The sequence below is a fragment of the Cetorhinus maximus genome, chromosome 12, assembly GCF_964194155.1.
Source record: "Cetorhinus maximus chromosome 12, sCetMax3.hap1.1, whole genome shotgun sequence".
Lineage (NCBI taxonomy): Eukaryota > Metazoa > Chordata > Chondrichthyes > Lamniformes > Cetorhinidae > Cetorhinus > Cetorhinus maximus.
In genome coordinates, this window is record NC_135890.1 from 78,229,335 (window position 1) to 78,256,491 (window position 27,157).

The 27,157-nt window shown below is 41.7% G+C and overlaps 1 protein-coding gene across 1 annotated transcript in view; it reads right to left on the minus strand.

Annotated features, from left to right (window-relative positions):
- Positions 1–27,157, minus strand: part of LOC144687610 (solute carrier family 2, facilitated glucose transporter member 11-like) — a 74,719-nt gene that overhangs the window by 1,919 nt on the left and 45,643 nt on the right. The window contains exons 7-12 of the mRNA XM_078553957.1: positions 26,735–26,883; positions 21,580–21,767; positions 9,367–9,477; positions 6,845–6,946; positions 2,102–2,177; positions 1,258–1,385 (exon numbers count right to left, since the gene is read on the minus strand). Coding sequence (XP_078410083.1) covers positions 1,258–1,385; positions 2,102–2,177; positions 6,845–6,946; positions 9,367–9,477; positions 21,580–21,767; positions 26,735–26,883 — 754 coding nt within the window. The remainder of the gene's footprint in view (positions 1–1,257; positions 1,386–2,101; positions 2,178–6,844; positions 6,947–9,366; positions 9,478–21,579; positions 21,768–26,734; positions 26,884–27,157) is intronic.

Below are 27,157 nucleotides of genomic sequence, written 5' to 3' on the forward strand. Positions count from 1 at the left end.
GCAATATTGAGAGGCTGCAGCACTGTCGGAGGTGTCACCTTTCAAATGGAACTGAGGCCTGATCTATCCTCTCAGGTAGATAAAAAAAGATTCCACCAAAATGTTTGTGACTGAGCATGGAAATTGTGTGTCCTGGCCAATATTTATTCCTCAAGTAACATCATTAAAATGATTTAGCTGACTGTTGTTTGTAGGATCTTGCTGTGTGCAAACTGTTACTGTTTCCTATATTACAACTTGACTACAGCTCCAAAACACCTAATTGGCTGTGAAGCACTTTGGGATGTCCTGAGGATGTGAATGATGTTATATAAATGCAAATTCTTTATTTTCTCTGTAACTTTTACAGAAGTCACCAGGTAGTGACCAGGAACAGCTGTAGGTGGCTTCCTCAGTGGGTAAACACCTGGCCTTGAATTGTACAAGCAGGACTGGAAAAGCATAAGTTTCAAAAAGTCGGCACAGAAGTGAAGGGCCAAATGTTCTCCTCCAGTACTGCATCATTCTATGAAGGTGGGGTTGATGGAATGGAGATCCTGTTCCAATACCTTATCTTCTGCCTCCAACACAGCACCTCATCAATCCACCAACCAAGATTACTACCAATGCCCAAACTACCCAAAACTGTGGGGATCTGGGGTGAAAGAACAGAGTGGAGCAGTAACTGTTCATAATTGGCCTGAGGTTCCCAAACTCCATTCCAGTCCATGATGCTTTTATGACATATACTGGTGCAATGTTCCCATTGGCCAAGAAGAGGGAGAAATCTACCTAGAATCAGCATGAGCTCTGGTTTTGTTGGTTTAGATTTGTTTAGTTAGTGCTGCTGTGAAACTGCGCTGCAAGATGCCTGGAGCCACGTGAGTGATTATCTACATGATGAATGGTGCTGATGGAGAGCAAGAGTTGAGCCAAAGCTCAACTGCTCTTAAGGGACAGCGAAGGAAAATCATTCAACCAAGTACCCTAGGCGTCTGCTGTATAGCTCCCAGCCACTGCCTAAATAGCAGCAAAGGCTCAACAATAGACCCCTCTGCCCCTCAAGCTAGATAATTCTACAAAGGTCTCATGAGAACAGGGAAAGTGGGGGAAGGAAAAGGATTTTTTTTTTAAATAGGAGAACAATCCATTATAAAGAAGGAGTCAGAAAGCATGCAGAACATCACAAGGGCTGCGGTTGTTAGGAAGCAATATGACAGCGAGAGGGTAGCTTGTCACAATATTAAGTATCATTTAATCTGTGTTCAAGGTACTTACAATAATGAATGGGAAAGTCATTCCTACAACAATAAGGTTTATCCAGAGCAGAGAGCCATTGATCATGTAGGCTGCCGGCCGTGCAGTTTGGTCAAAGATCTCCATCGGTATGATCCCAGTTACTCCAGCTAAGGGCAAAGAGGTCACAATGGATTTAGAAGTTGGGGTGCACAAGCAAACTTAGTATTTGGAGTAACAAGCAGTCAACAGAAGAGAATATCTCCTCACATGTTATGGTCATTATAACTGATACACAACAGAAAGCACTGGTGTAAAGAAAGACCTGCAAGGAGTGACACTGAACCAAATGGGGTCCCAGTAACTCCTCATGATTATTCACACATTACTGCTCACCACGCCCAGAAGCTCATTTTCTGATAAGAATGAACAACATGTCACAAAAGTGCTATTTCATTGGCCACTTCTCCTACTAAGTTACCCATCCTCTGTGGGATTCCAGACAAATGTTTTGGCATTTCTGTATGAAGAAGCTGAGGTTTTAGTGCTAGGTAATGAAATAAAGCTCCCTTACATCACTACAACAGCTTCCGAATCAGGCATGGCAAAGGTAAGATGCAGCATTTCTTGCTTTTCCATTCTGCAGGTCTCATGTCATTCAATCCATTACCTCCCTTGATGTGACTAGGGTACGTGTTGTCCCCACTCCCTTGGCTTTTTTGGTCCTGATTCTATAAAATGCATATTTATCTTTCTGTTTTGAAGGGCTTACTGTGAAATGTTAACCTGTCTACTTTTTCTAGATGTTGACTGACCTGTTCTGTAATTATAACATTTAGAGTTTTTCCTTTATGTGATTATAATTACAATTCAGTGAGTGACCTACCTGGTCCAATTCCAAAGCTTAAGATGGATGCAAAGATACAAATCATGCTCATGTATGGCATCCAGCTGATCTTGTTCTAAGTGATGACAGACAGTATCAGTAAGACATGCAGGGCTTATCTTTCCCATTTACAACTAACTGTTGGACAAATTAATTCCAACAGTGCAACAAAAAAATTATACTCCGACAATGACTAGGTTCAAAGAGCTCATTGAGTCGTTGAATGTTTTTTCGAATGAGAAGTTGAGCCACACAAACCTCTCCCAGATCTGGTCCCTGTTTTGAGTAAGTTTAACCTGGACACTGAAGAGCTACAATTAATCTCATCACCAATGGGTTGTGGAGATAAATCAGCTGAAGTTTCCACTCTGGATTGTTATGCAGCAATCCCTGGTCTAAGAGCTGTGTGTGGCCACTGGATACGATACCCCTACAGTCAACAGTCTGTCCCATATTCACAGACAAGACTGACATGTGAATAATGTCCACTTTGGGCATGGTATTGGAGGAACCATAACCCAGCAGGGAGCCTATGCCCTCAAAACATAAAAGGAAGGAGAGGGCAGGGGAGGAGTGGTGAGGTGAGAAAAGGAGGTGAGGGCTGGAAATTATCAACAATTGATAGTTTATAAATGGTGAACATGGTTGTATCACATCGCTCTTACATTAGTAGCTGAGTTTGCCTGTTTATTTTTTATAAAGTTGTTCCAGTACAGCTACAACACTGGCATCTACCTGTCAATGTGGAAAATTGCATAGGTACATCCTATCCACAAAAATCAGGATAAATCCAACCTGGCCAATTACTACCCTATCAATTTACTCTCAATCATCGGCAAAGTGATGGAAGGTGTCACTGACAGTGCTATCAAGCAGCACTCACTCAGCAATAACCTGCTCGGTATGACTCCAACTAGTGGAGAGTTTTCCCCCTGATTCCCATTGACTTCATTTTGCTAAGGGCTCCTTGATGCCACACTCGGTCAAATGCTGCCCTAGTCTCAAAGGCAGTCATTCACACCTCACCTCTTGAGTTCAGCTCTTATTTTCATTTTTGGACCAAGGTTGTGGTGAGGCCAGGAGCTGAGTGGCCCTGGTGGAACTCAAACTGGGCATCAGTGAGCAGGTTATTGCTAAGCAAGTGCCGTTTGATACCACTCTTGATGACCCCTTCCATTACTTTACTGATGATCGAGAGTAGACTGATGGGGCGGTAATTGGCTGGGTTGGATTTGTCCTGCTTTTTGTGTACAGGGCATACCTGGGCAATTTTCCACATAGCCAGGTAGATGCCAGGGTCGTAGCTGTACTGGAACAGCTTGGCTAGGGGCGCGGCAAGTTCTGGAGCACAAATCTTCAGTACTATTTCCAGAATATTGTCAGGGCCCATAGCCTTTGCAGTATCCAGTACATTCAGCCATTTTTTGATATCACATGGAGTGAATCGAATTGGCTGAAGGCTGGCATCTGTGATGCTGGGGACCTCCAGAGGAGGCCGAGATGGATCATCCACTCGGCACTTCTGGCTGAAGATTGTTGCGAATGCTTCAGCCTTATCTTTTGCATTGATGTGCTGGGCTCCTCCATCATTGAGGATGGGGATATTTGTGGAGCCTCCTCCTCCAATGAGTTGTTTAATTGTCCACCACCATTCACGACTGGATGTGGCAGGACTGCAGAGCTTGGATCCGTTGGTTATGGGGTCGCTTAGCTCTGTCTATCACTTGCTGGTTATGCTGTTTGGCATGCAACTGGTCCTTTGTTAATAGTTTCACCAGGTTGACACCTCATTTTTAGGTAGGCCTGATGCTGTTCCTGGCATGCCCTCCTGCACTCTTCATTGAACCAGGGTTGATCCCCTGGCTTGATGGTAATGGTAGAGTGGGGGATATGTCAGGCCACGAGGTTACAGGTTGTGTTCGAGTACAATTCTGCTGCTTTCCCAGTCTTGAGTTGCTAGATCTGTTCGAAATCTATCCCATTTAGCACAGTGGTAGTGCCACACAACACGATAGAGGGTATCCTCAATGTGATGGCAGGACTTCGTCTCCACAATGACTGTGCGGTAGTCACTCCTACTGATATTGTCATGGGCAGATGCATCTTCAGCAGGCAGGTTGGTGAGCATGAGGTCAAGTATGTTTTTCCCTCTTGTTGGTTCCCTTACCACCTGCCGCAGACCCAGTCTAGCAGCTATGTCATTTAGGACTTGGCCAGCTCAGTCAGTAGTGGTGCTACCGAGCCACTCTTGGTGATGGATATTGAAGTCCCCCACCCAGAGTACATTCTGCGCCCTTGCCACCCTCAGTGCTTCCTCCAAAAGCTGTTCCAACATGGGGGAGCACTGATTCGTCAGCTGAGGTACATGGTTTCCTGGCCCATGTTTGACCTGACGCCATGAGACTTCATAGGGTCTGGAGTCGACTGTATACCACTGCGCCGCCACCTTTGCTGACATTCCTCACAGGAATCATAACCTTACAGATAACGTTCCAGACTCCACCATCACCATTTCTGGGTATGTCCTGTCCCACCGGCTGGACTGTCAGGCTGCTGCTTGACTAGTCTGTGAGACAGCTCTCCCAATTTTGGCACTTGCCCCAGATGTTAATAAGGAGGACTTTGCAAGGTCGACAGGATGTCACTGTCGTTTCCGCCTCGGTCAATGCCGGGTGGTCCGTTCGGTTTCATTCCTTTTTTGTGACTTTGTAACTGAGGGCATTACTGTGTGTCTGGAGTCACATGTAGGCCAGACCAGGTAAGGATGACAACAATCAAAAATGGTTTCATGGTCATCATTAGACTTTTAATTGCAGATTTTTATTGAATTCAAATTCCACCATCGGCTGTGACGGGATTCGAACCCAGGTGTCCAGAGCATTACCCTGGGTTTCTGGATTACTAGTCTAGCGACAATACCACTACACCATCACCTCCCTTTGGTCTCACCATATAATTGAAGTAAGGCTTCCCTATTCTTATACTCCAACCCTTTGCAATAAAGATCAATAAATCATTTGTTTTTCTAATATGAGCTGCAGTAGGCTATTTGGCTCTGCAAGGCTGCTCTACCATTCAATAAGATCATGGCTGATCTTCTACCTCAGCATGACCATTTCGCATTATTCCATATCCCTAATTCCCTAGTATCCAAAAATCAATCGATCTCAGTCTTGAATATACTCAATGACTGATCATGCACAGCCCTCTGGAGTAAAGAATTTCAAGGTTTCACAGCCCTCTGAATGAAGAAATTTCTACTCATCTCAATCCTATAATAATTGACCCCTTATTCTGAGGCTGTGATGCCTAGTTTTAGGCCTCCCAGGTAGGGGAAACATCCTCTCAGCATCTACCCTGTCAAGCCCCTTCAGAATGTAATATGTTTCAATGAGATCACCTCTCATTCTTTTAAACTCTAGATCTAGTTTACTTAATCTCTCCTCAAACAGCAATGCCTCCATCGTAGGAATCAATCTAGTCAATCTTTGTTGCACTCCCTCTCAGGCGCGTTTCCATTCCTTAGGTAGGGGGATCTAAACTGTGTACAATACTCAAGGTGTGGTCTCACCAAGGTGCTATATAATTGAAGTAAGACTTCCCTATTCTTATACTCCAACCCTTTGCAATAAAGATCAACAAACTATTTGCTTTCCTAATTGCTTGGTGTAACTGCTTATTAACTTACTGTGATTTGTGTACATGGTTACCCAGGTCCCTCAGAATACTGATCTTTCAAACTCTCACCTTTCAAAAAAATATTCTGCTTTACTATTTATCCTCTGAAGTGGTTAACTTCATATTTCTCCACATTATATTCCACCTGTCACATGTTTACCCACTCACTTAAACTATCTATATCCTTTCCAGCCTCTTCGTGACCAGCTCACAACTTACTTTCCCACCTAGCTTTGTACTGTAAGCAAACTTAGATACATTGCACTTAGTCCCCTCATCCATTATGAGGAAGATGAGAGGGGGAAAACACGTTCAAAGACTTAGGAAATATGAATTACCAAGGCCAAAAAGTAGTAGGAACTGGTATGAAAACCTCGACTAAGTAAGGGTAAGTAACTGATGCCTGATGGCATGAAACTGGTACCAGTGGAGTTTATTCAGTACGATCACTAAAACAGATCACAACTGTTTCAGGCAATATCTATTTGGCTCCTCAAATAGTGCAAGGAGCTTTCAGTATGAAATACTTCCTGCACATGTTTATTTACTCTCTCATTTAATAGTTGAAATATTCAGGTTTATTACTGGCCAACAACCTGGTGGAGAAAAAGGGCCTCATTGGGCTTCCTAGCCGGGGAAAGCTTCCCTGCCAGTGAATGCAGCTATTTAAAAAGGTTTGGCATGGTCAGCACTATATCAATCTGAAAATCAACCCAGATTGAGATTTGCAAAATGTGATGCTAGACACCAGGAGGCTTTATGCTGAGGTGGGATAAACAATGCCTTTACATATTTGTTTCAACATCATTCCTGTAATTTACTAACTGAAAATTTCTCGTCGTGGGGATCCCAAGAAGTTTGAGAATTTTGATACTAACTCCACTTCAGCAGACTCTTCCCATTCTGTTCACTTCAATGAAAATACAAGCCGAAATCAGGAGAATTTACAATGGGCCTATCCTAAATAACACCCAAATATAAGTTGTCCTGAAATTGGGAGTCACATTCTGAAAATGCACGAATTTCAACCTTTCTTTTAACAGTGAGAAAGAGACTGTGACTCACCTGGAGAGTCAATGAGATGGTGAACAATATTCCAAAACCAACCATCAAACTGTAACCTCCCATAAGTAGCACTCTGCGCCCAATCCGGTCAATAAACAGGTTCTGATGAAGGAAAACCATGTACAACATGTTGATTACTCATACCTCCTTCTACACCCTGCCCCAGTGAAGGTAGTAAACCTTCCCAGGTCTGGTAAGATACACTGCAAATTTGTGAAAACTCCCACACTGTCTAAACAATAGCAAAGCACAGAACCTGGCATAAACCCATTCTCATGATGCATCTGGGCTCTGATTCTGTAGCTTACTGTGATCTACAGTTTGGAATGGTCTTTTGGATGCCTCTGCAGTCTGCACCATATACTAGCTTATTCATGTGTTGGCTTTGAATAGGTTTGAAATCCCGGTCATAATATCATTCGATATTAAGTTTCAGTCTGCACCAGTTGAGTAATATATTTACACGCCTGCATGGTACAGTATAGTAGTGCAATAACCCATTTACAAGATGACCTAGTAGAGTATAATAACCTGTTCACAGCCTGGCCTAATCTGGATCAGTGCAATAACCTATTTATAGCTTGGCCCAGTCTGGACCAGTGCAACACCCTAGTCTTGTCTGAATCAGTGAAGTAACTCATGCACAGCCTGACCTGGCACAGTATAGTGATCCATTCACAATCTGGTCTGGTACAGTATAGTAATCCATTCAACACCCATGACAGTACTAGAATACAAGATCACCAGATAATCAAAGATGAAGGAAGCCACTCAACCCATCCTGATTCAGCTATTCAGGCATGTCATTCCAATGTAAAATCCAATTGTTCCCTAAACAATTCCAGGGTTTTTGGCTCTACTACTCTCTCTGGAAACTTATTTAACATGCTGAATATTGCGTGAAGAATTTTGCAATAATAGTCCTTGTTAGCAGATTTCTTAGTGGTTACTATTGCAATAAACTAAATTGTGTGAGTCTGGCGCAATAAATCTGCTTAGGATTCACTCCCGCATGGTTTTTTTAATAACAAGGTTTATTACAGTAATTTGATCTTCCAACTGTATTAAATGACAGTCAAATAATACAATGTGGTTCTCAGGTTCCAACTGACATCAGAGGGCATTCTTGGAAGTAGAGAAGATCACAAGCCCTGGACTGAGCAGCTTCTGGCACTCAGGCCCATCATCTAGTTGCATTGCATCTGACCCTCGAGAATTCTCTGATCTTAAAGGGGACTTGGTTCTATTCTTATACTAAAATACAACCTAGGCCTGTGCTTACATTAGATGTAGTTTGCACATTTAGCTGAGGTGGCAGTTATAATAATTTCAGCCTTTGCCTCTTTGATACGAGCTTTGTTCATAGTACAGTAAATACTTAAACCAAATGTTCATCCCATTTCCTAGTACTACTGTTCATATCTAGAGACAAGATTCTCTCACATTTGCTGTACCACTAAAAATACTAAAAAAAAGGAATGCTAGGATAGATTGACTTTTAAGATCATCTTAAAACATTCTAAAAGTCCTAAAATGACCTTTTATTAGGTTGAACCCTGAAGTTTTACTTCAGCAGTTTAAAGTAATATTCCCAATCAACATTTTCTATCTGCTTAACAGTCTTCCACCTCCTTAACAGTCTTATAAACCCCTATAAGATCACCCACACCACATGGACTGCAGCAGTTCAAGAGGGCAGCTCACCACCACCTTCTCAAGGGCAATTAGGGATAGGCAATAAATGCTAGCCTAGCCAATGATGTCCACATCCCATGAACGAGTAAAAGGTCCACTATTCCTAGGTTCATTGCCTTAGTTTCACCCTCAAATATCTCAACACTATTCACGGAATTCACAATGTTTATTTTTGCTGTCTCAAGGTTGCATTGTACTGAAGTGAGAGACTTTTCGCCTGTCACAGTTTCCATAATAACCAAAGAAAAATGAATGAGGCAGTTATTAGAAAATAACTGTAACAATGAACAGCTTGCTATCCAGCAGGGAAATTAAAGATTTTTAAAAATTTACACTATCTGATTACCCTATATCTAGCATTTCAGTCTGTGTATTAACCAGTACCTGACACCCTGTAGCCTCAAGACAATCACACCTTTGTCTTATCTTCTAATCCTCTCCAGTTTGTCATTATCTTGCACATAACATGTCCTGAGCACAGTACCCAATCTTGGACATAATGCAGTTCACCCAATATACTATCCATAAAATAATGCCTCCCATCCCATAGTGTATAGTATTCTTCAATCTGTGTATTACCCTGTGTAAAGCACATTTCAATTTTGTATTATCCCTTTCAATTTACAAAGAAGAAGGGTCCTTGATAACTGTTAAGTTGTCCCATGGACTGAACATGAGCCAAAATGGAAGGTGGGGAGATGATTCTACTCTAGCACCACTATGCTCGCTGTAATTTGTGTGGGAAACAAAAGGGATTTGGAGCAAAATAAATAAGCATAAGCAAATAAACTAATAAATGCAGTGAAGCAAAGGAAAATTAAACGTACACTTGTTACTGCAGTGATGAACTCACAGCACCCAGTTCCAATTGTAACATACTGGATCTTTTCATTGGGAATTCCTGCAGCACGAAACACATACACAGCGTAGAAATATATCTGGTGGAGAAAACAACATTAAACCCTGAGTCCAACAAAATATATACAGGCTCTGGTAAAACACTTATTATGCAGTGACATAAATAGAATACATATAAACACAGGGCTTGCTGTTCTCTGTATAATATAATAGGCTCCACAGGCTGTTATTTCCTGTGATATACATTGTTTAATATAATACACACATGGCCAGCTATTTCCTGTTTTATACAGTGCATTTTACAATATACACAAGGTCTGCTATTCCCCATGATATACAGGGTTTTATATATTATGCACATGGCCTTCGACTCTCCGTGATATACACTGCATTAATATACATAGGGCCTGCTAGCGCCTGTGATATACAGTGCCCTACATAATATACACAAGACCCACTATTCCCCGTGATATGCAGTATTCTGTTATATGATACAAGTGCAGCTGATTTCCTGCAGTTTTGCTCTCAGGTAGTCAAGAGTTTTGAAGCCTGTTTGGCAAGTATGTTAGAGATATCTGCCTTACCATTAACAGTGTACTGATTTTACTGTAGTGAGTTCCATATTCTCCACACTCTGAGTAAAGAAGTTCCTCCTGAATCATTTTTGGATTTATTAGTGATTATCTTACATTCATGTCCCCTAGTTTTGGATTCCCGACAAATAGAAGGATCTTCCCTACATCTACCCTATCAAATGGCTTCACAATTTTAAAGACATCTATCAGGTCATCTTTCAGTCTTCTCTTTTCTAGAGAAAAGAGCCCCAGCTTGTTCTGTTTTTCCCAATTGTGTGATATGATCCTTGTAAATCTTTTTTAAACATCTCTGGTGCTTCTCGATGTCTTTGTTGCTATATGGAGATCATAGTTCCACACAGTGCTTTAAGTGTGGTCTAACTGAGGTTTATGTTCAACATAAATTCTCTGGTTTTGAATTCTATTCTTCTAGAAATGAAGCCCAAGGCTTTGTGATCATTTTTACAACTTTGTTAACTTACAATGTCAATTTTGATTATTTATGAATCAGTACCTTTTGACCCCTTGGCACCTCTACCATGTTTAAATAATTGTTTTCTAAGTAGTGGGTGCCCTCCCTATTCCTCCTACCAAATTGCACCACCTCACACTTACCCAACATTGACATTCATTTGCCGATTAAACACTAATTTTGCAAGTTTGTTAACATTTTCTTGTGATCCCAAGTGCAGGTCATTTATGTAAATTGTGCATAATTCTGATCCCTGTGGAACAGCATTTCCCAACTAGATGTTTTTCTATTACATCTCTGAGTAAGGATTCCAATATCTTTGTTATCAGTAACATTAAGCTAAATGATCTATACGTCCCTGAACTTTTTCTATCTCCTTTTATAAACACAGGAATAATACTAGCTATCCGCCAATACTCTGTCACAATTCACTTTTCTATACACATACCTAAGTACAAACTAAACTTGTCACAGAACATTGTCTTCTCAATACATGCATTAGCATCCTTTAAACACTGATAACTGTTAATTACTGTCAATCAAACTCTCAGGCACTGAAAATTAATTATTAAAAGTGTTGATATGGCAGTGGTAATTGTCAAGCTGACCAAATGCCAAAGAGAAACTTGGTCAAGCTATCACAACGATTTGCAATTTGTATTTTTATTACGAGAAGGTATGTGTACTGAAGTCAGAAGTATGTATACTGAAGTCAGAAGTAAAGGTTCCACTACCACTTCTGGAGATTTTCTAAAACATTAATTAACAAAAGAAAAGAAAACGTAAACACATAAGATTACAGTTACACAGTTAAATTTAGTCTTACAACATTCCCCAAAAGATTTCTACTTAGCTAGACTTACACATAAACACTCTTTTCCAGGCAACAGTCTCTATAGATTCTTAATCTATAAAAAATCCAGTAATATTACCACAAGGCACCCACTGCTACTACTGGGGAGGTATTTCACAGGGCTTCTCTCTCCCTCTCACTCGACAATAGAAATCCAAGGCTTGTAACAAAACCTTGCTTTCTGGAAGAAACAAACACTTCTCTGGGGTGGCTAGAGGCTGCTTTCTTCACAGGTCTGTCCTCGCACAGCACATTCTTCAAGATCACATGGCCACATCTCTCATACAGTTTTCAATCTTTCCTTACATATGTCTTTCTCTTTCATTTTTAAACCCATTGTCTGTAACTTTCTTTGGAAGTTACCTTTCCCAGAATATAAAAATCTTCCATGTTGTCTTTATGGCCACTGCTTTTGGGAAAAATAAACTTAATAACTTGTTTTATTAATTTATGATCTTTGCCAGTTGTAAAACCTCCTTTCTTCCCTTTGAAATTCAACAGCTAAAGATTCAACTCTTCATTTATCTCCTAATGCAAATTCCTATTCATGTTGCATTTACTTGTATCCCATCTTAGCTTGTTCATCTCCACATCAAAATGCCTGCTTTTACACCTAACTCTTTGATAATTTAAACCTTGCAGTCTGTCTTCAAGTTAATTAGTCACACAAACACACACACAGCCCCCACAAGCCTGCTTCACAGTGCCCCACAGTAATATTAAAAAGAATGATTTTTTTTTTTACAGGCATTAATTGTTGTTGGAGATTTTCTAAATGTTAGATTCTAATTTTTTAATAAAAAAATGTATTTTTTCCCTCTGCGTCCCATATCATTTAATTCAATCTTTCTTTCCCTTTGCTGCATCACTCTTTCTGTACTTGATTTGGCATTGTATTCAACCAATAAATTTGCACCTCCTTTTCTGTCCTTCCTCTATATAGTTCTCAATCCTTCAATCTGATTTATTAAGGAGATTCACATTTGATTGCCCTAGTCACTCAGGTCCCAGATGCAATGTCATCAGCGCACACTTCCAGCCACTTGCCATAGAGTCATTTATGGCACAGGAGATAATCATTTGGCCCATTCAAGTCCATGCCAGTCTCTTCAGCGCAATCCTGTCAGTCCCACTCACTCACTTGATCCCTGTGGCCCTGCAAGTTTATTTCTTTCAAACGCCCATCCAATTTCCTTTTGAAATTATTGATTGTTTCCGCTTCCACCATCCTCATGGGCAGCAGGTTCCAGGTCATTACCACTCGCTGCATAAAAATGTTCTTTCTCACATTCCCCCGAATCTCTTGCCCAAAATCTTAAATCTGTGTCTCCACGTCCTTTTACCATTAGATAAGGAGGAAAATTTTCGATGCACATACATTTTCAGGTTCCTCCGTTCGTGTTTGTGGTGAGGCGGTGGCGTAGTGGTATTGCCACTGGACTGGTAATCCAGAGACCCAGGGTAATGCTCTGAGGCCAGGGTTCAAATCCCACCACGGCAGATGGAATATCTTGAAACCATTGTTGATTGTTGTAAAAAACCCTTCTGGTTCACTAAGAAGATCTGCTGCCCTCACCTGGTTTGGCCTACATGTGACTCTAGACCCACAGCAATGTGGTTGACCCTTAAAAATGTCCTCTAAACAAGGGCAATAAACGCTGGCCTAGCCAGTAATGCCCACATTCCATGAACGAATAAAAAAAAGCACTTGTACCATTAAATCCATATTGCCTCTTCCTATCCCTTCTGCCAAAATGCATCATCTCACTTCTCTGTATTAAATTCAATCTGCCACTTATCTGCCCATTTTGCTGGTCCACAATGTCCTGTTGCAGGCATTTTGTATAATCCTCACTGTTTGTCTTCTCCAATTTTGCTATTATCAGCAAATTTTTTGAAAATTTAATCCATATTCCAAGATGCAAGTAATTTAACATAGCAAAAAAAGCAGTGGTCCTAGCTTGGGGAACACTACTGTCGACCATTCTCCAGTCCAAAAAACAACCATCTACCACGACTCGTTGCTTTCTGTCCTTAAACCAATTTTTTACTCAATTGGACACAGACACTTCTATTCAATGAGCCACAATTTAGTTAACCAGCCTTTTATGTGGTATCTTGTCAAACGCCTTCTTAAAATCAATACAGAAAAATCCACTGCATTCCCTTCATCAACCTTCTCTGTTACTTCATCAAAAAATTCAATTCGATTACTCAAGCACCATCTTTTACAAGCTGTGCTGAATCTCCTTAATTAACTCAAACCTCTCCAAGTGCTTGTTGATTTTTTCCCCGAATATGGATTCCAAAAGCCTTACCCACCATTGATGTTAAACTAACTGGCCTGTAGTTGCTAGGGCTGCCCTTCAGCCTTTCTTGAATAAAGGTGTCCCATTAACCACTCTCCAATCCTCTGGCACCTCCCCCATTTCTAGAGAAGATTGAAAGATTAACCCTTCCTCTACCTTCAACCCCACTTCTTTTAGCAATGTGGGATTCAAGCCGTCCAGACCAGGTGATTTATCTACCCTAAACATGGCCAGTCATTCCAGTAGCTCCTTTCTTTCAATTTTCGCACTGTCCATTGCCTCCACTATCTTCACTTCTACCAATACTTTGTTAGATTCCTCTTCCTTACTAAACACTGATACAAAGTGCTCATTGAGTATTCTAGCCTTGCCTTGAGCCTCTAAGGATTCATCACCCTCTGTTCATCCTGAACAGGGCCCAATCTACCTCTTACAGCCTACTTACTATTTACACGCCAGTGGAAGATTTTGGGGTTCTCTTTTATGTTGACTGCCATTCTATTCTCATACTCTCTCTTTGCTAGTCTTATTTTCCTCTTCACCTCCCCTCGCAACCTGGTCTCATTCTCACTTGAAAAATATACTCTCTGTTTTTGTTTCATATAATCTCTATCTCACTCATTATCCAAGGAGCCCCGTTTTTGGCTCTCTTACCTTCTGTCTGTACACAAACCACCTCTTCCTTAAATATCACCCATCGTTCCATTACAGTTTTTCCTGTCAGTGGTTCCATTTTACAATACTAGTTCCCTTCTCAACGCATTGAAATTAGCCCTCTTCCAATTTAGAAGCTCGATGTTAGATTGTTCCTTGCTCTTCTCCATTATAAATCTTAACTTTATGATACGATGATCACTCTTATCCAAATGTTCCCCCACAGTTACTGGGCCCACTTGGCCCACCTCATTTCCTAGCACCAGATCTAGCAATACCTCCTTTCTAATTGGGCTGAGAACATACTGATCAAGGATGTTCCCCGAACACATTTCAGAAATTCGTCCCCCTTATCATCTTTTACTCCAACATTATCCCAATTGTTATTTGGGTAATTAAAGTCCTCCAGTGTCATCAATCTATAGGTTTTGCACATCTCTGTGATTTCCCTGAAGATTTGTTCCTCTATTTCTCGCTCACTATTTGGAGGCCCGTAGAATATTCCAAGCAGGGTGATGTTACCCTTTTCGCTTCTCAATTCTAACCAAATGAATTCTGTCCTTGTGCCCTCTTTGCAACATTACAATGTCTTCCTTGATTAGTACTGCCACCCCACCTCCCTTTATCCTTCTCTATCTTTTCTGAAAACTTTATATCCTTGAATATGAAGTGCCGCGTCATCACCATTCTTAAGCCATGTTTTCCATTATTTCCACTACATCATATTCCCAAACTGATATTTGTGCTTGTTGCTCACCAGCCTTTTACACCACACTTTGTACATGTACATACATGCATTGAAATCACGGGCAGGACTTTCGGGTCGGCGGGCACGGTGGGCAGTCCCGGAAGCGGCTGGAAAACGGGCCGCTGCCTGCGATTGGCCCAGGACCGCAATTTCACGCTGGCTGGCTGTTAATTGGCCAGCCAGCGTGAAAGGCACACTGAAAGGCCCAGTGCTACCGGGGTGGGGGGGTGGGAAGAGGGTGAGCGCTGAAGTCAGCACGGGTGCAGGGGAGCACGGAATGAAAGCTCCCTGAAGGCAGAGAGCTACTTCAGGGAGCTGAAGAATTTTAAAGACAAAAATAAACATTATGAAATTCCAAAAAAAAATCCCACCCATAAGAATCACTCACCTAAACATATTGATGATAAAAATTCTGCCCAAACATTTTTTTTTTAAATTAATATCGGAAACCTCATCCTGCCCTTGGATGAGGTTTCCTCAAAAATCCAAAGGCCACCTGGCTAATTTGCCTGCCCGCCAACCGTAACGTTGGACGGGCAGTGAAAAATCCAGGTCAATTTCTACATTAATGGCCTTAATAGGCCTCTTAATTGTTGGTGGGCGCACTGTCAACTCTTAAGCGCGCCCACCGACCGAAATTTTGTACAAGTGCAACATGACATTGGGACGCTCACCTGACATCATTGCGTGCTATTTTACACCCAATTGGGTTGGGCACATGCCCACCCGCGTGATGTAAAATTCTGCTCCATGTCTCTGCATTTCTCACAGTCCTTCTTAGTCCCCTCCTATCTATTATGCTACTACTTCCTTCTCTACTACTGTCCAACATTCACTCATTACACTTTATTCCTCTTTTCTACTTCTATATACTGGTGCCCACCCCCTGCCAATTTAATTGAAACTCTCCCCAATCACATTAGTGAAGCATGCAAAAAATTTAAAAACATAACCATGCGCAAGGAAGTCTAATGGCAGGCACCATCTGCTACAGTAAAATCAATGCCAATGTTATGACAGGCATTGCTCCCTGGAAAACTATGCGCGGAGAGTAGAATGGGCAGCCATTCGCCGCTATAATTCTGCATTATAGCAACTGAATCAGGTGGAGTGAGAGCAACACAGGACATATCTGAAAAGAGTGCTGAAGGGTGGGCTCCCAAGTAATATTTAAAAAAGTACTCCCATGCTCTCTGCCTCTTGTCCTCCTGCTTTGTACAGGTCCTTTCTCCAATACCAATGATATGACAGGAAACTGGCTGGTGCACAACGGGCACCTCTTTACTAGATGCTGGCAGCCCCAGCACATCATGAGTGACATGCATAGTTATGTAAATGAGCTGGTCATGCAATATTGAATAAGGTCAGTCTGCTTGTGTAGGAGGCACCTATGTGCACAGGCCAAGCACAAGGTTATTGTCACCTCAGAGTACTCTGCAATATACACAGGATCTTTTTAGCTTCTGTGATGTGCTCTTGCCCCTATAGCCCTGCAAATTGCTACTTTTCAACTATTCATCTGATTTTTTTTTGAAGGTGTGAGGAACCTATTTTTGGAAAATTTGAAGGACATTGAATGTTAGACATTCTCCCTCCTGAGTTATTTTTAAAAGTCTGCAAAATTAATTCGGGACTGTGAGAAACCACAGGTCAACAGACAGATGTCCAGTGGAGACACTTGGAGAAGGAAGAGGTACTTTGTATATCTAAGTTAACAAAGAGCTGCTGTTACCAGGCTAAAGACTCTCGCTGATTGGTTAAAAACACCTAGCCTGAGGGAAGTATTCTCTGAACATTTTATTCTTTGAAACTCTCAGAGAGAGTGTGTATGTTTGCCTTAGAAGCAGGCTGCAAGAAGACTCTCTTTCTCTCTCTGCCCCACCTTTGCGTTACATGCGGTCTAGAGTAAGTTAAACTTTCATCAGAAATGTGTCATGAGAATAGCTCGTCTGTTTTTTTTTGAAAGTCTGCAAAGTTGTGATAAGTAAAAGTCATCAAGGACAGTTTCACCAAAGGTCCATCTGAAAGAACTTCCAGATCTATTGTGACCTGAATTCTGTTAGATCAACAGAGTTGAGATCTTTTCAAATTTTATCCTTTTAAAAGAAACATTCCCATATTCCAGCCTCTGCAGGGAACTGTGTTTGTTTTTTCCCACTTTGTGTTTGTGTGAGTGTATGGGGGTTTGAATATCTGTTTTTCTTCAAAATGGGGAAAATTGTTACACTTCTAAACTACAACATGTATGTTAACCAGTTTTATAACTTGTTTTTAAAGAAAGAAGTTTGTTTCATTATAAATCAAATTTATTTTGTGTTCGCTGAAGGGAGCCTGGTTAGAGTCTTTTTATACTGGGGATAACAGTATCAAAGGTAAACAACTGACCAGTTTTGATGGTGAGTTAGATATTTAAACTATTGCTACGACGTGTGGAGAAGTGGGGTTAGAATTGACTGCGCACTCTCCCATCATGGTCTGTAACATAAGATTGGGGTCTCTCATGGGATTTGAAATGCAGACAACAAATGATTGGATGCAGATTAATAAGAATTGTCAAAGGATAAAAAGGCAGATACTACTTTTCTGAATCATTGGTAACCAACATGGCTTTGGAAGTTGCTATGACTTTTTTAAAGATGGAAGATTTATCCCTGACTGGTTTACAAATAGTAACCAAGGCTAAGCTAAGGGAATTGGCAGATAAATTGAAGTTAGAATTAACCGAAGAGGCGAGGAAAGCAGACATAGTTGAATAGCGCAGCATTTGAAATTGGAAGGGATGCAAGTGAAACCACATTCTCCAGGGAGTGAGTCAATTGAGTTAGCTAGGATTCAGTTGCAAGTGGAGCAGCTTGAACATGAGAAAGAAATGGAGAAACTTAAACTTAAACAGGAAAGAACAGAAAGAGAATGAGCATTTAAGCAGCTAGAACTGGAATTTCAGGCCAGAGAGAAGGAATGAGAAAGGGGATACCAGCTTAAAAGGCTGGAATTTAAAACAGAGGCACCAGATGTTGGGGAACGTTTTGCAGATGGAAGAACTTATCCTTACCCAGAGTCCAGTGGGGGGATGTTTAAATTTGTACATGTCCTTCCAAAGTTTGAGGAAAGGGATGAAGAAGCGTTCTTCATTTCATTTGAGAAGGTACCTAAGCAAATGAAGTGGCCAAATGAAGTGGCCAAAAGAAAATTGGACATTGCTTCTGCAAAGCAGATAGTGGGGCAGAGCTCATGTGGTTTACACATCGCTTTCAGAAGTGGTGTCTACGGTTTATGATGCAGTAAAGAAGGATATTCCTAGTGCGTATGAACTGGCCCCTGAGGCATACAGGCAGAAGTTTTGAAACATAAGGAAACAGCCTGAACAGACCTACATTGGGCAGAATTTTGCCCTTGATGGGCGGGCAGGCGTCACCGGCTCAGCGGCAGGCGGGCAGCCGATCGCCGCCGCCGAAACGGGCCCCGCCGCCATTTTAAGTGGGTGGGCCTTAATTGGCCCACCCAGCGGGCCGCCCGATGGGAAGCGCTGTTGGGGGGAGGGGGGGATTCCCCAACTGTCAGAGTGCGCGAAAGAGCGCACATCTCCCTGAGGCAAAGTGCTGCATCAGGGAGATCGCTGAAAGGCTGGCAAATATAAAAAATAGAACAATACAAAATTCATTAACATGTCCCCTTCATGTGAAAATGTCACACGAGATGGGACACGTTAATGAAATAAACAAAAACTTTATTAAATGCTTTTAAAACCGCTATCAAACCTCATCCCGCCACTGGATGAAAAAATCACCTACCCGCCTGCCCGTTGGGCCCATGCGCCGAGCCAAAGTTTGCACGAGCCCCTCAAAATCGTCGACGATTGGCAAGGTAAGGGCCTTAACCAGGCCTTTAATTAATGGCAGGCATGTGCCCGCCGACCAAAATATCGCGATTCCGTGCACTGACGTCGGGACGCGCGTGCGACATTTTAAGCGTTAGCATGCAGGCTCCGCCAGCCGCACGCCAGCCAGAAGATTCTGCCCATTGAATTTGAGAGGGTAAAGCAAACTAACTTTGATCGTTGGATACGGGCACTAAAGATAGAGGCCGTGTATGAGAGCCTTAGGGAAATAATTCTCCTGGAGGAATTTGAAAATTCAGTTCCTCCAGTAGTAAGAACTCACGTAGAGAACTAGAAGGTTTCAACAGCTAGACAGGCAGTGGTAATGGCTGATGATTATGAACTTGTCCATAAATCCAAACCCTTCTTTCATCAGCCCCACAAAACCCGAGAAGGATAGAAAGTTGGAGGGTGAAAGGAAGGCACGTAGCCAGGCAAGAGAAGGGACAGCTGGGAATGTGCTGAAATCTCCTCCTCAGACCAGAAAGGAAATTTCTGAGGGTGGGTGACATCTGAAGGCCTTAGTTTTTCCATTGTAACAAGGTGGGACACATTCAGGAAAATTGCTGCAAATTGCGTAGGAAATCCATGGGGCGTAATAGAAAAAGAGCCCCGGCTGAAAATACAACTGATCAAGTTGTAATGTTAACTGCAGCTGTGAGTCCGAGTGTGAACACTGCTGAAAGTACGGGGGAGGTGAACAAGATACCTGAAAGCTACACGGAATCCCTGTCAAAAGGAAAAGTAGTTCCTTATCCCTCAAGTGAAGCAGGTAAACCTATAGTTAGGGATACAGGGGCAACCCAAACTCTTTTGCTGGGGAAAGGCCTGACTTGTCTATCAGAGAGTTCCCATCACGGTCCGTAACAAAGGTTACCATTGAATTTGCTTCCACTACCCATTCAAGCAGTGCAGGTCATATCAACTCGCTGCATAAAAAAGTTCTCATTTCCCTTGTGGGTCTTTGCTAATTATCTTTCATCTATTTCCTCCAGTTTCTTGCTGGAGAAAATAATTTTTCTTTACCTACTCTGTCAAATTTTAGCTTCTCTAGCCTCTCTACATAACTGAAGTCCCTCATCCTGGTGCCAGTCTAATAAATATCTTCTGCACCATCTCCAAGGTCTTGACATCCTTCCCAAAATGTGATGCCCAGAATGGGATAATACTGCAGCTAAGGCTTACCTTGTAATTTATAACAGTTCATCACAATTTCCTTGCTACATATGAATAGACAAATTAGGAGCAGGAGTGGGCCACTCGGCCCCTCAAACCTGATCCGCCGTTCAATAAGATCATGGCTGATTTGATTGTAACCTTAGCCCCACATTCCTGCCTTACCCCAATAACCTTTCACCCCCTTGTTAATCAAGAATCTATCTAACTCTGCCTTAAAAATATTCAAAGATTCTGCTTCCACTGCCTTTTGAGGAAGACTCACTACCCTCTGAGAGAAAGAATTTCTCCTCATCTGTCTTAAATGAATGACCCCTCATTTTTAAATAGTGACCCCTAGTTCTAGATTCTCCCACAAGAGGAAATATCCTCTCCACATCCACCCTGACAAGATCTCTCAGGATCTTAAAAGTTTCAATCAAGTCGCCTCTTACTCTTCTAAATTTCAGTGGATACAAGCCTAATCTGTCCAACCTTTCCTCATAAGACAACACACCCATTCCTGGTATTAGTCTAGTATACCTTCTCTGAACTGCTTCCAATGCATTTACATCTTTCCTTACATAAGGAGACCAGTACTGAACAGAATACTCCAGATATGGTCTCACTAGTGCCCTGTACAACTGAAGCATAACCTCCCTACTTTTGTAATCAATTCCCCTCACAATAATGATAACATTCTATTAGCTTTCCTAATGACTTGCTGTACCTGCATACTAGCCTTTGTGATTCATGGATTAGGACTCCCAGGTTCCTCTGAATCTCAGAGCTCTGCAATCTCTCATCATTTAGATAATAAGCTTCTGTTTTATTCTTCCTGCCAAAATGAACAATGTCACATTTGCCCACATTGTACTCTATGCCTCTATTTATAAAGTCATAGATCCATTATGCTTTTTTAAAAAATATCCTTAACAACTTGTCCTGCAACCTTCAACAATTTATGTAAGTGAACCCCTTGGTCTCTGTTCCTGCACCCCCTTTAAAATTGCATCATTTAATTTATATGGCCTCTCCTCATTTTTCTACCAAAATGTATTGTGAAATGTAGTCACAAGGATGAAGGCCAGCAGAGGATTGGAAAAATTAAGGCTTTGTTATTAATGCCTTTTGCAACACATTCTAATGAAAGTTTACATTAGCAGCCCTGCCTACGTAAGATCCTGGGCATCAAATGGAGAAAGCATCACCAATGAAAAAGTACTCCAGCGGACTGGTCAGAGGTGCCTGCAGGACATCATGATGGAGAGGCGACTGAGGCTGGCAGTAGAATGGATACCACCAGGTGAATGAAGAACATGGGGCTGGCAAAAGAAGACCTGGCAAAATACATTTAAGGAGGACCTTCAAGAACAGGGCACCAACTGGTCTGGAGCGAAAGAAATTGCAATGGACCAGGGCAGGTGGTGGAGACTTGCTGCCTGTTGTCCTGCATGGGACAGGGGGAGCTAAATCTAAGTAAGACTTGCTTTTTACATTTCCAGGTGCGAAGCTTCCAGTGATGTCAGTCCTACTTACAATGTCATTCCCACATAACTGTATTGCGCTGCCCAGCACCAAGGTGATGATCAACTGCCACCGGACGGAGCGGTCTTGGAAAAGATCCCATAGTCCTTTTGCACTTTGACCTCTGAGCGCTGTTTGTTCCTCCAGCAGTTCACCCATTTCCGTGGTGAGGTCAACATCACCACGTAATCTATTCAATGCTGCAGAAACAGAAAGGGTGATGCTATTGGCAGTCAATCGGAAACATACACAATCTGATAGATTCACCAATAGAAGGCCTCTGTAAATCTCTCACACAATTAAAACTTACAATGTTGCACCAACTCTTGTTACATATTGCTAGTGAATTTCCTATATTATTTTGTCTCCCAATTCTATCACAATCCAATTTTTCTCAATGGATGATGCCTTGGATATTTGACAGAGTATCTCCCCACATTGCCGAGAGGATTCAGCACCATCCAGGAAAATCTCAGATTTGATGTCTGGCCAGAGTTGAATTAGAGGATATTAGGAGAGGAGCAGTAGTGTTGTAGAATTGGTGTTGATGCACCCCGACTAAGGGGAGAAAGTCAGATAGCCAGTGTTCCTGCTTCTAAATACTGTTAGGAACGTATGAACCAGAATGCGCCATTCAGTTCCTTGAGCCTGATTTGCCAATCAATTAAATTGTAGTTGATCTGTTTCTTAACTCAATTTACATACATTAGTTCTGCAACTCTTAATACCCTTAGGTTAAAAAAAAATCCATCAATCAGTTTTGAAATTTTCAGCTGACCCAATTCTCGCCCCCCTCAGCCTCAACAACTCTTGGGGAAGAGAGTTCCAGATTTCCCTGAGAGAGCAAAGATCTGCCTATCCCAACCTTAAATATATTCAATGATAGAGCATTTACAACTGTCTGGGGTAGACAATTCCAAAGATTCATAACCATCTAAATGAAGAAATTTCTCTTCATCTCAGTCCTAAATGATTGACCCTTAACCTGAGATTGTGCCCCATGTTCTAGGTTCCCCATTCAGGGGGAACAACCCCTCAGTGTCTACCCTATCAAGCCCCTTCATAATCTTGTATGCTTCAATGAGATCAGCTCTCATTCTTCTAAACTCCAGACAGTATTTGCCCAATTTACTCAGCCTCTCACCATGGGATAACCCTATCATCACAGGAACCAATCTAGTGAAGCTTAGCTGTGCCAGCTCCAATGCAAATATGTCCTTCTTTAAATATGGAAACTAAAATTGCGCACAATACTCCAGGTGTGGTCTCACTAAAGCCCTATACAACTGTAACAAGACTTCCTTATTCTTGTACTCCAATCCCCTAGCAATCAAGATCAACATACCATTTGCCTTCCTAACTGCTTGCTATAACTGCATGCTAACTTTCCGTGTTCCTTGTATGAGTACACCCAAATCTCTCTGAACATCACATTTTGAAGTTTCACATTTTTAAGAAAATTCTGCTTTTCTGTTGTTACTATCAATGCGAATAACCTCATAGTTCTCCACAATATACTCCATCTGCCACCTTGTTGCTCACTCACTTAACCTGTTTATATCTCTGCAGTCTTTTTGTGTCCTCCTCACAGCTTACATTCCCAACCACCTTTGTATTGTCAGCAAACTTGGATACTTCACTCTTGGTCTCTTCCTCTAAGTCAGGAATATAGATTGTAAATGGCTGATGCCCAGCACTGATCCTTGCGACACTCCACTAGTTACTGCCTAACAACTTGAAAAATTCCCCGTTTATCCCTACTAATCAATCTGTCTACCAATCAATCCTCCATCCATGCAAATGCATTATTTCCAACTCCATGAGCACTTATCTTATGCATTAACCTTTGTCTGATGTTGTATTGAATGCCTTTTGAAAGTCCAGGTATACTACATCACTGGTTCTCCTTTGTCTACCCTGCTGATTACATCCTCAAAAAGCTTTAATAAATCTGTCAAACTTGTTGTTGTTGGCTTTGTTTGATCATACTTTGATTTTCCAAGCACATTGTTAAGACTTCCTTGATAATAGATTCCAGCATTTCCCAATGACTGATATCAGGCTAACTGGCCTGTAAGTTCCATGTTTTCTCTCTGACTTCTTTCTTGAACAGTGGAGTTACATTTCCTAGCTTCCTATCCTCTGGTACCATTCTAGAATCTAGAGAATTTTGGAAATTTATAACCTGTTTATCCACTATCTCTCCGGCTACCTCTTCTAGAACCCTAGGCCATCAGGTGCTGGGGATTTGGTGGCTTTCAGTTCCTTAAGTTTCTCCAATATTCTTTCTCTGCTGATATTAATTACCTTAGGATCTTCACTCTTAATAGCCCCTAGGTCACCCTTTATTGTCATCTACATTGAAGACAGATAAATTATTTGTTCAACTTCTGTCCTATTTCTTCATTCTTCATGATAATTTAATTGTTGGCATAGACAGGAGAAATTAAGAGACCAACATTTACTTCAGTTAGTCTCCTTTTTATATACTGGTAAACGCTCTTATAAAGTGTTTTTATATTCCTGACTGCTTGACTCTCATTCTATTTTTCCTCCTTTTAATCAACTCTTTGCTCACCCTTTATTGGTTTCTAAAACAATCCTCAGGGTTGCTACTATTCTTTGTAACATTATAAGCCTCTTCTTTTAATCCAATACTATCCATAACTGCTCTAGTGGGCCTTGGATAGATCTTTCTTGCTTAGATTTTGTTTTTTATTGGAACGTACTTTTGTTGAACATTTTGAAATTGTTTAGAGTCATAGAGGTCTACAGCAGAGAAAAAGGCCCTTCAGCCCATCAAGTCTGTGCCGGTCAAACAAATGCCTAACTATTCTAATCCCATTTTCCAGCACTAGGCCCATAGCCTTGTATGCCATGGCATCACAAGTGCACATCCAAATACTTCTTAAATGTTATGAGGGTTTCTGCCTCTACCACCTTTTCAGGCACTGAGTTCCCACCACCCTCCGAGTGAAAAAATTCTTCCTCACATCCCCTCTAAACCTCTTGCCCCTTACCTTAAATCTATGCCCTCTGGTTATTGATCCCTCCACCAAGAGGAAAAGTTCCTTCCTGTCTACCCTATCTATGTCCCTCATAAGTATAGACACCTCAATCATGTCCTCCCTCAATCTCCTCTGCTCCAGGGAAAATAACCCCAGTCTATCCAATCTCTCCTCATAACTAAAACTGTCCAGCCCAGGCAACATCCTGGTAAATCTCCTCTGCACTCTCTCTAGTGCAATCACATCCTTCCTATAATGTGGATTCCAGAACTGCACGCAATACTCGAGCTGTGGCCTAACCAGCGTTTTATACAGTTCTAGCATAACCTCCTGCTCTTATATTCTATGCCTCGGCTAATAAAGGCAAGCATCCCACTTGCCTTCTTAACCATTTTGTCGACCTGTCCCGCTACCTTAAGGGACCGGTGGACATGCACACCAAGGTCCCTCTGATCCTCAGTACTTCCCAGGGTCCTACCATTCATCGTGTATTCCCACGCCTTGTTTCTCCTGCCCAAGTGCATCACCTCACACTTATCCGGATTAAATTCCATTTGCCACTGATCAGCCCATCTGACCAGCCCGTCTATATCCTCCTGTAATCTAAGGCTATCCTCCTCACTATTTACCACCCCAACAATTTTCATGTCATCTGCGAACTTACTGATCAACCCTCCTACATTCAAGTCTAAATCATTTATATAAATACCACAAAAAGCAAGGGACCCAACACCGATCCCTGTGGAACCCTACCGGACACAGGCATCCAGTCACAAAAACACCCCTCAACCATCATCCTCTGCTTCCTGCCACTCAGCCAATTCTGGATCCAATTTGCCAAGTTGCCTTGGATCCCATGGGCTCTTACCTTCGTTATCAGCCTCCCATGCGGGACCTTATCAAAAGCCTTACTGAAGTCCAAGTAGGCTACGTCAAGTGCATTGTCCTCATCTACACACCTGGTCACCTCTTCTAAAAATTCAATCAAATTGGTTAGACATGACCTCCCCTTAACAAAACCATGCTGACTGTCCTTGATTGCTCCCTGCCTCTCCAATTTCTTTAAATGTTTCCTACTGTTTATTTATCGCCACATCTTTTAGTCTATTTGCCCAATCAATCTTAGACAGCTCTCCTCTCACACCTATGTAATTGGCTTTATGTTTCTCATTTGGGACTGAGTATGTTGCTTTCAAACTTAATATGGAATTTATTTGTATTATAATCACTCTTTCCCAGAGGATCTTTTACAATGAGATTACCAATTAAATCTGCCCCATTTTACAATCCTAGTTCTAAAATAGCCTTATCCCTTTGATGCTGCCTGACCTGCTGAGTATATCCAGAATTCCAGCAACCTAATTTTTCTCATTTTTGATTAGCTTTATCCCTAGTTAGTTCCTCAATGTATTGTTCCAGGATGCTGTTGTGAAAACATTCTACAAATTTATCTTCCAGATTTTCCAATTTGATTTGTCCAGTCTATATGAAGATTAAATGCCCCCATTATTATGACATTGCTTTTGTTACAAGTTCCAATTACTTCTTGCTTAATGCTCTGTCCAATAGTATAACTACTGTTCGGGGGCCTATAATCTACTCCCAGCAGCATTTTCTGAGTCTTGTTATTCCTAATCTTCATCCATTCTGATTCTACTTCCTGATTTTCTGAGCCAAGATCCTTTCTCACTAATGTCCTTTATTATCAGGGCTACTTCTTTTCCATTCTGTCTGTCTTTTTGAAATGTTGTCTACCCTGGAATATTTATTTCACAACCTTGGTCACCTTGTAACCATGTCTCTGTAATTATGATTAGATCAAAACCATGTATCTCTGTTTGTGCCACTAATTCATCTATCTTATGCACATCTGGATGTCAGATGAGGATGAGATGACACAGCAGTTACCCACCTTATAGTAAAATGCACTGTGCACACTCATTGGCAAGGTGCATACATGAAGAATGTTATTTGGGTGGGGTGGCAAAAGGCTGTAAGTCCTTTTGGACCCATATGCCAGGAAGATAACATTTTCAATAGTTGAGCAGAGAAAATGGAAATAGTTCTGTGTTTTAATATAGTGCAAGGCCTAGGGTAACCTCCAAGATTTCTGAGCCAACGGGCAAAAATATTTATTCTCTCCTCTCTGAACCACTTACCCTTCACGCACAAGTTCTCGTTCCCCCTGTCAATCAGCAGGTACCTGGGGCTCTCTGGGCACCATGGCAGAGTGATGAGTTGGATTAGAGCTGGCACTGCACAGGACGCCAGCAGTAGAGGCCACAATTCTTCACTGCCCAAAATCTCCCTGCAATTAATATTATGAAATGGCTTCATTTCCTTATGAATAGACTTTATGCTACCAACACATTCAATCTACATAGTCACAATATGCACAAAGGAACAGCAGCGGGCAGCAAATACAGTACAGTCCCTATCATTTGATCGTAATTACAGGCTAAAGGAACCCGAATTATCTCTGAATGTGAAGGCCCCAAAAGCTCCTCTTGCTTTCCATCCGTACAACACATTGGCATCTGCTTGAGAACTGTTGCAGAACTACGGTGGCACCAAGCCCTCCT